A 12,716-nucleotide genomic window follows, 5' to 3' on the forward strand; every position below is an offset into this window, starting at 1 on the left:
GTGTGTGTGTGTAACTGGTGTGTGTGTGCGTGGAGCTGGTGTGTGTGTATGTGCGGAGCCGGTGTGTGTAGAGCTGCAGTGTGTTGTGTGTGTGTGTGTAGAGCTGCAGTGTATATTGTGTGTGTGTGTGTACACAGAGGGAGCGGCAGCGTATGGCTATACACAGCTGCAGTGTAAGTGTATATAGAGGTGCTTTAATGTATTTACCATTTTATTTTAATTTAAAAAATCTATATAACTATACAAAAGTGTCTATTATTTATGAAAAAAGCCTACAACAGTAATAATCTCCTCAGAACAGGGCATTATTTGCCAGTAATGCCCTCTTCTTTGGGGATTATTACTTAATTATAGGTGAAAGCTGTCAAATTCCGGGAATGATTGAAATCCCTGCACTCTGATTGGTTAAAATTCCGGGCATTATTCATTCAGTAATGCCCGAATTTTTGGCAGCTTGCCAAGTTTTTATTTCTAGCCAATCAGGTTTTCCTTTATCAGAACAGCTCTGAGACAGGGCAGGAGATTGGTCAAAAAGCAGCAGCCAGGCAGTGACTTGTCCCCCTCCCTCTGTGCACAGAGCTCCATGCCAACACAGTGAGAGGAGGGAGAGTGTGTATTTGTAGCTGCAAAGTAAGTGTCTGTCTGCAGAGTTTGTTTGTAGCTGCAGTTTCTGTGTTTGCGTGTGTGTTTGTGTGTGTGTCAGCAGCGGCAGTCGTGTTTGTGTGGAGCTGTTGTGTGTGTAGAGCTGATGTTTGTGTGTGTGTGTGTGTGTCAGGCAGCAGCAGTGTTTGTGGGTGTAGCTGCAGATTTTATGTAGCTGCAGCTTGTGTGTCTGTGGTGCTGTTGTGTTATACAGTATGTGTGTAGCATTAGCAGCAGCAGCAGCAGCAGCAGCAGCAGCAGCAGCAGTAGCAGCAGCAGCAGCAGCAGAGTTTGAGTGTAGCTACAGAGTTTGTGTGTGTGTGTGTGGAGCTTTTGTGTGTGTGTGTACACACATAGGGGGCGGCAGTGTGTGGATATAGATAGCTGCAGTGTAAGTGTATATAGAGGTGCTTTAATGTAATTACCATTTTATTTTAATAAAAAAATCTATATAACTATACAAACGTGTCTATTATTTATGAAAAAAGCCTACATTTAGCCTATAATAGTAATAATCCCGTCAGAACAGGGCATTATTGGCAGTAATGCCCTGTTCTTCGGGGATTATTACTTAACTAATGCCTGGAATTTTGACCAATCACAGGAATATCAATAATGCCCAGCATTTAACTTGTAATAGTCAGTAATGCCTCATATTTTTGGGGCCACTGCCCGTCAGTGCTGCAGCACGAGCCATCCTGTGAAGTGGAAGTGGAGGAGGGTTGGCCGGTTGATTGAATGAGTAAACTGGGCTGCCTAGTAGCCCCAGGCAGTGAGGGTGTGTATGAGAATCCAGGGTGGACAGGGAGAGAAGGGAGTGGTAGGAGAAGACATGGGGCAGCACAATCAGGTGTATAGATTCTAAATGTAAAAATCAGACAATTCACCTATTATAGTAATAATCCACACAGAAAAAGGCACTACTGACCACTAATGGCCTGACTGGATTAGTGGCCTTCAGCTATGCAGCGGCCTTTCAACTCCTCCAACCAGGACAGTAATGTTTGCCATAATGTACAAGATAAGCTAGACTGTACAGGGAAAAGGTAGACAAGTGCATGCAAAAAGTAATTAAACAAATGGAACTAGGGAGTCTCTAACCAACAGAGGTTTATTAGCCAATCTTGTCACTAATCATGCAATCTCGGCAGCCTTGTTGTGACGAGATAAGATTTGCGAGTATTGTCTACTGATTTTGCATTTGGGATTTAACAGAGCGTACAGAAAACCAGTGGAATGCCAACATGTGTGAGATTGACATATTTCTGGCTGACCGCACGGATTTGCAGAGCCGGAATGAAATAGCTCATAAAAAGCCCTTATCGCACGGTTTGGACATGCAAGAAGCACTGTTTGACTAAAGCGAGATAGATATCTGGGTGAATAGGGCTCATCCTGCAAGGGTACTGTATGCATTTATCAAATAGGCCCCTAATGGAGAGAGAGAGAAAAGGATAGGCCGTAGAAAGAAGAGGCAAAGCAGAGGAGAGAAAAGAGAATGGAAAACAGAGAGAGAAAGAAGGATAAAGACAGAAATGAAGATGCAACAAAGTAACCACAAAGAGAAGTGCCGTAGTGAAAGAAGACAGAGCACAAATTAAATGAGAGTAACAAACACTTGTGCTGATATACTGTGCACAGCAGAAATGGATTTCAGATTTATTCCCTGAAATTTCCCATGAAGACATTAAGCTCCCCAGCTGAACAGTCAAGTGCAATAAAAAAAAAAAAAAAAGTGAACGCGGAGGAGAAACTCAGCCGAGATCGGCATAGAGCCCCAAGCTGCACGACATGCCACCAATTACGGCAGCACCATGCCATGAAAACAATGCCCCACTTCACAATTAATCTGTCGGAGCTCCTGTCCAACTGCCTTTCCTCAGCAAACAAATCAAGAGCCTACAATGCTGCAGAAACAGATATGTGCACCTAAGTCCCAGCACAGGCTGTGTGTATGAAGAAACCCCCTTCGCAGGGCTGCCGCCACATTTCCTGGCGCCCCAGCAGACACCAACTGCACCACATTCAGCCCCCTCTGACTGGCAAAACCTAGATGCGAAGCAAGAGAGCACCGCCCTGAAGGACAGACAGTGCGAGGCCGCCATGCCACTGTTGCTGCCACCCTGTACAAATGAATGTTCTGCACCCACGGTCGCGCAGTCCCAGTCTCTCTGCTGTACTTGTGCATGAAGTTCCTAAGACCTAACAGTGCTGGAGGAGTAAAGTCAATTAAATCTATTTATCCTAGTCTCCTGTCTATGAAACTCGGGCAAAAACTGTAACAGATATTTCCAAGCAAAGGAACCTTATAGAACAATTGCATTCGTTGTTGTTGTTGATCAACCTGGTATATTCGGGTTTAGGGAATTTTGGGCTTTCATTAATATGGTTCACTGCAGTTTTGCCGTCTGGAGACTAAGACTTCAGTGATGAGAAGGAACTCTGGGATAATTGAATTTTCCCTATCACCACTTTGTGATTAGTGAATATTCCTGTCCCCATTAGAAGTTTCTATGCAGATCAGAGCTACAGAAACATGCTGCCAGGAGTATTTGGGGTTTAAAAGGTGCTACATAAATATAGGTTATTTGAAAACACTCAATATACACAAATGTGGTTAACCCCCAGTTAGCAGCTCATATCTCTTTCTACAGCGGTGCCAAACTGGGGGGCGCAAGATTATTCAGGGGGGGGGGGCGGTGGTTACAGAGGCCCCGCGCTCTTCCCCCAAGGCATTTAAATGAATGCTGGGGTATCGCGTGAGGCCACTTCAAATACTTTCTCATCGGCGCCGCATCCTGTGACGTCACGTGACCCCGCAGCGTTATTTGACGCTGGAGAACTGGAGAGCAGGTAAGGGAGGGGGGGCGCGAGCAGGGAGGGAAGCAGGAAGGGGGGCGCACGCTGGAAAGATTGCGCACTGCTGTCTTACTATACTAACACAGGAAGGGTAAAATTGAAGCTAAGTACATTGATAAGCTAATATAGAATTGAAACATAGAATTTGATGGCAGATAAGAACCTCTTGTCTATCTGTTGCAAAAGCTCAGACCATATTTGATGCTAGGAATAATAGAAAAAAGACAAGCGCACAACTCTTATAGTATAGTGAAGTTGGTAATAAGTATAGGTGTATAAAAGGGTGAGTATTGCACGTACATCAAGACAATTCTTTAAAGCATTTCATGTGACAGACATGGGTTACCACAGCAGGAGGCAGTATCCACACGCGGTGTACTTTCTTAGCGTCGTTCGTCATCTGCTGAACCGGATCACAGCAAGATGAGGTAGGTGAAACGGATTTTTCATCCAGAGGGTTTCGTTGTCAGCACCGTCAGGACGACACAACACTTGTACGGCAGCACCAGGGTTTTTGTACGGTCCCAGCAGCGGTGAGCAGACACAACCAACGTAAGTATAATTTTCCAGATAGAAGCCAAGTCCTCCTCAGCTCTTTCAGTGGCGGCTGATGACGTCACCGAGAAGCGTCACTAATAGTGACCATACGGTAGGCGTCAGGGAGCCGAAACAGAGCCACAAGCACTGGTGGCAATAGCAGTACGAATAAAGTCCAATGTGGAGATAAAAAAGCACTGCTTTATTCATTCTGCTATTGCCACCGGTGCTTGCGGATCTGTTTCGGCTCCCTGCCGCCTACCGTATGGTCACTATTAGTGACGCTTCTCGGTGACGTCATCAGCTGCCACTGAAAGAGCTGAGGAGGACTTAGCTTCTATCTGGAACATTATACTTACGTTGGTGGTGTCTGCTCACCGCTGCTGGGACCGTACAAAAACCCTGGTGCTGCCGTACAAGTGTTGTGTCTTCCTGACGGTGCTGACAACGAAACCCCCTGGATGAAAAATCCTTATCACCTACCTCATCTTGCTGTGATCCGGTTCAGCAGATGACGAACGACGCTAAGAAAGTACACCGCGTGTGGATACTGCCTCCTGCTGTGGTAACCCATGTCTGTCACATGAAATGCTTTAAAGAATTGTCTTGATGTACGTGCAATACTCACCCTTTTATACATCTGTGCTTATTACCAACTTTACTATACTATAAGAGTTGTGCGCTTGTCTTTTTTCTATTTTTCCTAGCACTTTTGAGAGAACGAGCCATCTTTTTTGGGATAGCTGCAGACTCTCTCAATTTCCTATGACACAAGGTTTTGTATTTTTTTTTGTATAAATGTTTTAAATACTTTTCACTTACCCCTGGTACACATATAGGATTTTCCACACCATTTTTTATATTGCTATGTGAATAATATTTTACCTCTCGAATGGTACACTTAGTGCGCTGTATCTTTTCTTTCTTTGGCACACTCCTATGTGATCCTCGGCTTTCTTTTGTATTTAGGATCACACTTATGTCTGTCCCAAACATGTTTGAATTCCCTCATTGTATTATCAACTACCACCTCTGCTGAAAGGCTATTCCACACATGTTCTACCTTTACAGTGAAGTACTTCCTCACATTTCTCCTTAGCCTGCTAGCCTCCAGCTTCAGTGAATCACCTATTGCTCTAGCACTCATCTTTCTGTGAAATATACTTACCTCCTGTACTTTTTTTAATCCCTTTATATATTTGAAAGTTTCTGTCATATTCCCCCGTTCCCTTCTATCCTCTGAGCTGTACATATTGAGGTTCTGTAGAATTTCCTGATAATCAAAGGTTTATGTTGCAGACCATACTGTACATCAAGTTGAAAAAGTAATGATACTTATACTGGTGCTCTCAACGTAAGAGGATGACCGGCTGCTATCCGTTACAGAGAAACCAGAAACAAAGCACTATTGAGGCACCTAGGATTTTGCCATTTTTTTTACATTTAGTTAAAAGGAGATCAGACATTTCGTCTGTCTATGCAGCCTTTGTCAAGGAATGGCATTCACAAAGGTCCTCATGAACCCAGCCTTTATAGTTTGAGAAGGCCCCAAAAGTCCCAGGTGAATCCAATCTCGCTGTGGTGGCGCGGTTCTCTCTGAAGACATCGCCATACTTTGTTTTCCAGCTGAGGTCATCAAGTCCCTGTGCATGCATACTCTGCTCTGTAATGTCTTGTAGGATGTCCGGCTGACGCGCAGAAGCTTCATCTTTTAGATAGCCCTCTAGATATATCCAGAAACAACCATATGTAACAGAGAGAAAGATGAAACTTCTGCGCGTCAGCCGGACATCCTACAAGACATTACGGAGCAGAGTACGCATGCACAGGGACTTGATGACGTCAGCTGGAAGACAAAGTATGGTGATGTCTTCAGAGAGAACCGGACTGCGCAGGCGCGCCACCACAGCGAGATTGGATTCACCTGGGACTTTTGGGTTCTTCTCACACTATAAAGACTGCGTTCATGAGGACCTTTGTGAATGCCATTCCTTGACAAAGGCTGCATAGACAGCTGTAACGTTGGATCACATTTTAGCTAAATAAAGTTAATATTATATTAACTATGTAATTTGTCACATTGGATGTAGCATTGAGTATTTTTGTCATTTGTAGTATACATTTGGCCACGCTCAGTGGCAGTCCTTTTGACACTAATATATATATATATATATATATATATACTGTATGATGTGGTGGGCTCCGGGGTTAGAGATTGCTGGGATTGTGTGTTTATTAAACTAAATAAAGTTGGTGTTTTTTATATGCATAATCCAAAATGCCTTAATACTCCATCGTTTCTGTCCTTCCAGGTAAGTCCTATGCTGTAGATCCTACACCATTTTTGTAGCCCTTTCTTGCACAATCTCCAATTTATTTACTTCCTCCTGGAGATCTGGTCTCCAGAATTGAACTCATTACTCTATGTGAGGTCTCACCAATGATCTATAAAGTGGCATCACCACCCCTCTCTTTCTGCTGCTAATACCTCTCCCTGAACCACATAACATTCTGCTGGCTTTCTGCATTAGTTTGTTACATATTTTGCCTACTTTTAAGTCTACGTCTACAGTAGTATTCTTCCTTTGGATTGTTGTGACCCAAGTGCGTTATTCTGCCATTTTTGGCATTAAATTGTAGTTGGCACACTGTTGACCATTCCTCCAATCTACCTACTGTAAATCATTAATCATTTTGTTTACCCTATCTGCAGTCTCAACCGGGTTGCTGATATTTGCACCATCTGCAAAAAGGAATACTTTCCCCTCCAAACCATTGCATCTACACCTGTTAATAGGGACTGGTTAAATCGATCTGTTAATGGTGTTGCCAGCACACACCCCCTACATTATTTAAATATCCTTGGATGTATCCCATCTGGTCACATTGACTTGTCCACTTTCCGTTTTGAAAGTACTGTACCAGTAGGATTTTCTCCTCTGCAAATGGACTTGTATCCAAATCCTTTCCATTTATATTCCTGTTACCCAACTGTGGCTTCGCCCCTTCACCTTCAGCTGTTAAGACTGAGCAAAAATATTTATGAAGGTGTTCTGCTATAGTATACCTTTATTGCCCTCAACAGAGGGGTATTTTACTCATTGTACTCCTAGGAGTTACTTATCTGAGTCTTCAGGCTGCAATATGGTGCAAAGGACAGCACCTGATTTATGAAAGAAAAAATCCCATTGCTTTGAATTGATTTGTTTGCTCCAGTTTTGTAGCTCAGATAATTTTGACCTATGTTTTGCAGCTGGGAGTCTTTAAAGGGGTTGTCTTAAGTAAAAGGTCAAACATTAAAATAAGTAAACAACATATCAGTGTAATTGCCTTCCTAAATATTCAGTAAACTGTAAAACAGATAACTTAATCTTGGTTTTAAAGCAGCAAATAAATTAGCCCATCATATCTTTGCTTCCCCCTCTACTGAAGAAGATATCTCCTTACCATATGGGACGGGCCTTGGATACGCCTCATTGCTGCTTCCTGGGAGCTGCTGGGTCACACAACAGTCACTGTGTCCTGCTGGGACAATGGCATTGGAGACTGTGTCATTGCGCCCACGTGCCACCGTCTCTGGACAGGTGCACCCGGTCTGTGCCAGTCCACACCGCACCCCCCACTCCCGTGCCCTCAGACACTCCTCGAACCATCGGCACAGCACTCCGCATGCAAACTGGCTGGAGTTATCATGGTTAACGAGCAGCACCTCCACAAATTGAAAGCTTAGCACGAAGTCAGGAAGCAGCTGGATAGAGAGAGGTTGCTCGGAGAGGCATAGTCGCAGGAAGTTCTTGTCGAAGTGTGAAAAGGTGAAGGGGGTGCCCGGGATACACAGCTCCTGAGCCTCCTCTGCCCCCTCCTCAGGCCGGCTGCAGGTGTGGTTGGGCAGGTAGTGATCCAGAGGTTGCACCATGGGGGAGAGATGGGAGCACACCTGCTCCTGATGGGTGAACTTCAGGTATAAGGTGTACTTGGTGGGGTCAGGATTCTCCAGGGTCCAGGAGCAGCCAGGGGAGGTGACAGGAAACAGGTCCTTAAGAGAGAAGGCTCCGTAGAGAACTCCGGAGGCCAATGCCGAGCATGAGCTCGGTGAGGGGGATGAACCCCAGGAGCACAAGACAAGGGACGATATCACAGACAGTAAGAGGGGACAGGCAGTGTTCATCCTATGACATGGGCCCTGCAAACACAAGGATAAACAGCGATCAGTTGTCTAATCATTTTTTATACAAGGAGTCTCTCTCTAATATTTAATAGCTGTAGCCAGCCTCATTGTTCCTAGTGATAACACAACATTTGAAGGGATAAACATTTTATGCCAACTATATGTATTTGTGTATGTGTGTAATTCAACTGCTGACTCTCCCCAACCTTTGAGTAGTTCAGTTAAATCCTAGAAAAAAAACTGGTTAGAAAATGAAATGTACTGCTTAATTTTCCATTTAAAATTATTAAGGTAATTTTGTAGGCACATGTGGTAAAATTCTTTGGCAAAAAAAAAAAAAAAGAATTGCACCAGATGTATCAACAGAAAAAACATCACCACAGAAAGCAAAAGTATTTTTTTTTCTGGGACCCCTGCTTTTTAACTTGTTTATTAATGACCTTGAGGTTGGAATTGAGAGCAAAGTCTCCACCTTTGCAGATGATGCTAAATTGTATAAGGTAGTAGAATCAGAGCAGGATGTAATTTCTCTCCAGAAGGACTTGGAGAGACTGGAAACGTGGGCAGGTACAGTAAATGGCAGATGAGGTTTAATACAGATAAATGTAAGGTTATGCATTTGGGAAGCAAGAATAAATAAGTGACTTACAAATTAAATGCGGATAAATAAGGGGTCTCCTTGATGGAGAAGGATTTAGGAGTGCTTGTAGACAGCAGGCTTAAGAATAGTGCCCAAAGTCAAGCAGTAGCTGCAGAGGCAAACAAGATTTTATCTTGCATTAAACGGGCAATGGATTGAAGGGAAGTAAACATAATTATGCCCTTTTACAAAGCATTAGTAAGACCACACCTTGAATATGGAGTACAAGTTTGGGCACCCCTCCTTCGAAAATACATTATAGAACTAGAGAGAGTGCAGAGAAGAGCCACCAAATGAATAAAGGGGATGGACAATCTAATTTATGAGGAGCAGCTAGCTAAATTAGATTTATTTACATTAGAAAAGAGGCATCTAAGAGGGGATATGATAAGTATATACAAATATATTCGGGGACAGTACAAGGAGCTTTCAAAATAACTATTCATCCCACGGGCAGTACAAAGGACTCGGGGGCATCCCTTAAGGTTGGAAGAAAGGAGATTTCCCCAGCAACAAAGGAAAGGGTTCTTTACAATAAGGGCAGTTAAAATGTGGAATTCATTACCCATGGAGACTGTGATGGCAGATACAATAGATTTTGGACATCTTTTTTAGAAAGGAAAGGTATACAGGGATATACCAAATAAGTATACATGGGAAGGATGTTGGAGTCAGGAAGAAATTTATTTTTCCCCTTATGAGATATTATTGGATGATATTTCACTGGGGGTTTTTGTTTGCCTTACTCTGGATCAAAATACTGTAAGTATGGATATAGGTTAAAGTATCTGTCATCTAAATGTAGCATTTAGTTGTATTTGATGGACGCATGTCTTTTTTCAAACTCATCTACTATGTAACTATGTATACATCTGGTGACTTTTTTTGCTCCAGAATTGCACCAGTTTTGGCTGGATACATGGACCCCATTTAACTTACATACATTTAACTAAATGTAGCTAAAATCTTCCCAAGCAAGAGAAGGAGCGACTCAGTGAATAAAGACACTGACTGGCACGGAGTTTGAAGCAGGGGAACCTGGTTCAATTCCCGGTGTCGTCTCCTTGTGACCTTGGGCAAGTCACCTTATCTCCCTGTGCCTCAGGCACCAAAAACATAGATTGTAAGCTCTATTTAGACTGCTTTAAACACAGTGGAATATTTGACCCTCAAGACAATTTCAAAGACAGAATGTGATACTGCTCATTATATCATTGATCATATCCTACCCCTTATATTGACACAACCTAAATCATAAGCTCACAGGGCAAAATGGGAGTAAGTAATTCCATCCAGTGACCATAAGACACAAATGTAGAAGGCTAAATCCAGAGGAGGAAAAAAGTGCAGCACTGCAAGCAAAAAATGGGGCTATGCACAAATGTGGAAAGTTACAAACAGTTTAATGAGTGGGTGACAGCATGTGGAACCTCTGACGTGATTCACGCTCACAGCGCTTTGTCACAGAGGACACAAGAAGATACACATGTTTGACATACAGATGTATAAGGCATTATTGCAGCCACTGGCGCACACCAGCGGGTGCAATAGCATGGTTGTCCCTGTCCCTTTTTCCTCACGCGGCTAATACATTACAATAATGCCTGATTCTGCTGGCGTGTAGTGTGTGTTCTGCTGCAACACGCATCGGGAGCATCAACGGCTGCTACATCTGTAAATCTCTGCTACACTGCCTTGCTACAGAGACCCCCAAAGTCCATCTGCTGTCCATAATGTCTCAATTCCCCTTTTTCAAATTACTTTGCTCAGTCTGTCAAGAGGCTTTCACGTCCCAACTGAACAGTTACTTTGTAGCAGGAGGAATTGCATTAGTGACTGGATCATAATCTTATTACAAACAACGGCAATTTTGTTATTAACTGATTACATTGAGAATATACACCAAGACAAATCCTTTCAGAAGCAACTGTGTAGAAAGTGAGGGAAAGCAATCCAGCATGAAAAGCAATGTGTGCCATAAAGAAGGGAAATGGAATAAATGATTTAACTCCATTGAGTGCTGGAAAGGTGAATATCCCCTCCTCAGCGCTGGGGGGCTACTACTTGCTCTGTATGTTGGATGAATTGAAAAGTATTTTGACGATGCTAAGCTATTCTGTCTCTTTTCACTCTCTGTGGAACATGGGTCTTAAGATACCAGTTTATAAAGCTAAATTAGGTCTTTGGATTCACAGTATGATCGGTCTTAAGGGGTCATTATATATTGTCCAAAGCAGCCGGTTGGGTAATTTCCGACTACAAATTCCCATAGAAGTCAATAGGGATTCACCTTCGAGAACGGCCATTTCGAACAATGTAGAATTACCCTCTTAATGATCATGTTCATATGCAATTTTACCAGCAAGAGTCCAGATGATACAACTACAGTATATTATCTAGAGGCAGTCCTCAGGTTATCCAATGGTCCGGTCTGGAAGTAGCAATGGATACTGAAACCGTTGTAAAGTGAGTCCCATGTTAATCAGTGGCGGTGAGTGTTGGATAACGCATTCCGGCGTTGGATAACAGATTTCAGTGTTGAAAAACGTCCCTTAGGATTGCATTGCAAAGCGTTTGAATATGCCATTCGTTGTAAAGTGAAACGTTGAATAACAAGGACTACCTGTATAGTATTCAGACCCCATCATCTTTGAAATGATATCGTCTATAACTGCTCATAACATACAGCCATGACAATTTTAGTTATCTGTACCTGTTGCTCTCTAGCCCACTGTAATTACAGAGATATTCTTCTCCACAGTACATAAGTCACCCTTTTTTGGAGCTGAGAGGATATTAGGCGGCAGCAGCAGTTGTAATTACTGAAAGACTAATATGTCTGTATACAAAGTGCAACATTTTTATCAAATAAAATGTAAACATTTTTATACATCTGGTGCAGTTTTTTGCCCTGAAATTGCACTTGTTTTGCCTTGATACACATACCCCCTAAATATTGATGTAAAAAGAAAATGCTTTAAACGGCCATACTATACTTCTACACAGTATTCCTTTATACTGAAACCTTTTTCACCTTTCAACAGAAGCCACCTCTGCCTGCAAAGCAGACCTCCTGAAGTTAATAAGTCCTTCTCGCAAGTGCCCAAACTGTTCTGGCACTTGTTTATGCTAACGTCCCGCCGCTACCCCCCAGGGAGACCAGTGAAAATAAGGAACAAACATTAAGTTATTTGTGCTCTGGAGCATGGAAAATCAATTCCACGCACGTTGCTGTCACAGGCTCAGGTGAGAAAATGAATACTCCAAACCCACTTCAGATAATTTATCGCCTGGGCGAATCTTTCATTACAAATGCTCTTTTTATACATCTCCTCCTCCTCCTCCTCCCTTCTCCTTCACTTGTTCTCCCATCGCCTTCCCAGTCAGACCAGAGTAACAGCTGTCAGCTCTTGCATGGACCTGGCTTTCCTTTTGTCTCTTTCTTTTTGAGCATCATTTCTTCCCTTCTTGGAGACTTCTAGGAAATGACAATGCCGTATTATAAATAATACACATACCAAAAACAAGCAGCCATGGTCCCCGCAGGAATACAGCCTGCTTTATAACCTGGAGGAGTGAATTAAACAGAGAAGCATGGTGCTTCATGAGAAAGAGGATTATCTGGTGTGAGGGGAATGGTAAGGAGTTTAATTCATGCAAAATATACAGTAGCCTGTCTATTTCCAATGCAGTGTATGCCCATTAAGCAGTACAGTGCTAGAGGGACAGCAAACCATTGTGAGTGCTGACTCACACAGGCTTGTCGGTCAAGCACCATAGCTGTGAATGTAAAACAGCGCCTAAATGCAAGGAATCTTATCTATCAAGCTTAATACATTTGTTGCAAATTTCCCAAGCAGCCAAAGTTAC

General features: G+C 42.9%; 1 protein-coding gene across 7 annotated transcripts in view; it reads right to left on the reverse strand.

Moving 5' to 3' along the window:
• Positions 1–12,716, reverse strand: part of ADGRB2 (adhesion G protein-coupled receptor B2) — a 205,935-nt gene that overhangs the window by 86,379 nt on the left and 106,840 nt on the right. For 6 of the 7 annotated variants that reach the window (XM_075604645.1, XM_075604650.1, XM_075604644.1 and 3 more), the window contains exon 2: positions 7,486–8,221. The exons of the other annotated variant lie outside the window; for it this stretch is intronic. In XM_075604645.1, coding sequence (XP_075460760.1) covers positions 7,486–8,206 — 721 coding nt within the window. In that variant the 5' untranslated portion in view covers positions 8,207–8,221. The remainder of the gene's footprint in view (positions 1–7,485; positions 8,222–12,716) is intronic. 7 annotated transcript variants of the gene reach the window in all.

The sequence above is a fragment of the Ascaphus truei genome, chromosome 6 (assembly GCF_040206685.1).
Source record: "Ascaphus truei isolate aAscTru1 chromosome 6, aAscTru1.hap1, whole genome shotgun sequence".
Lineage (NCBI taxonomy): Eukaryota > Metazoa > Chordata > Amphibia > Anura > Ascaphidae > Ascaphus > Ascaphus truei.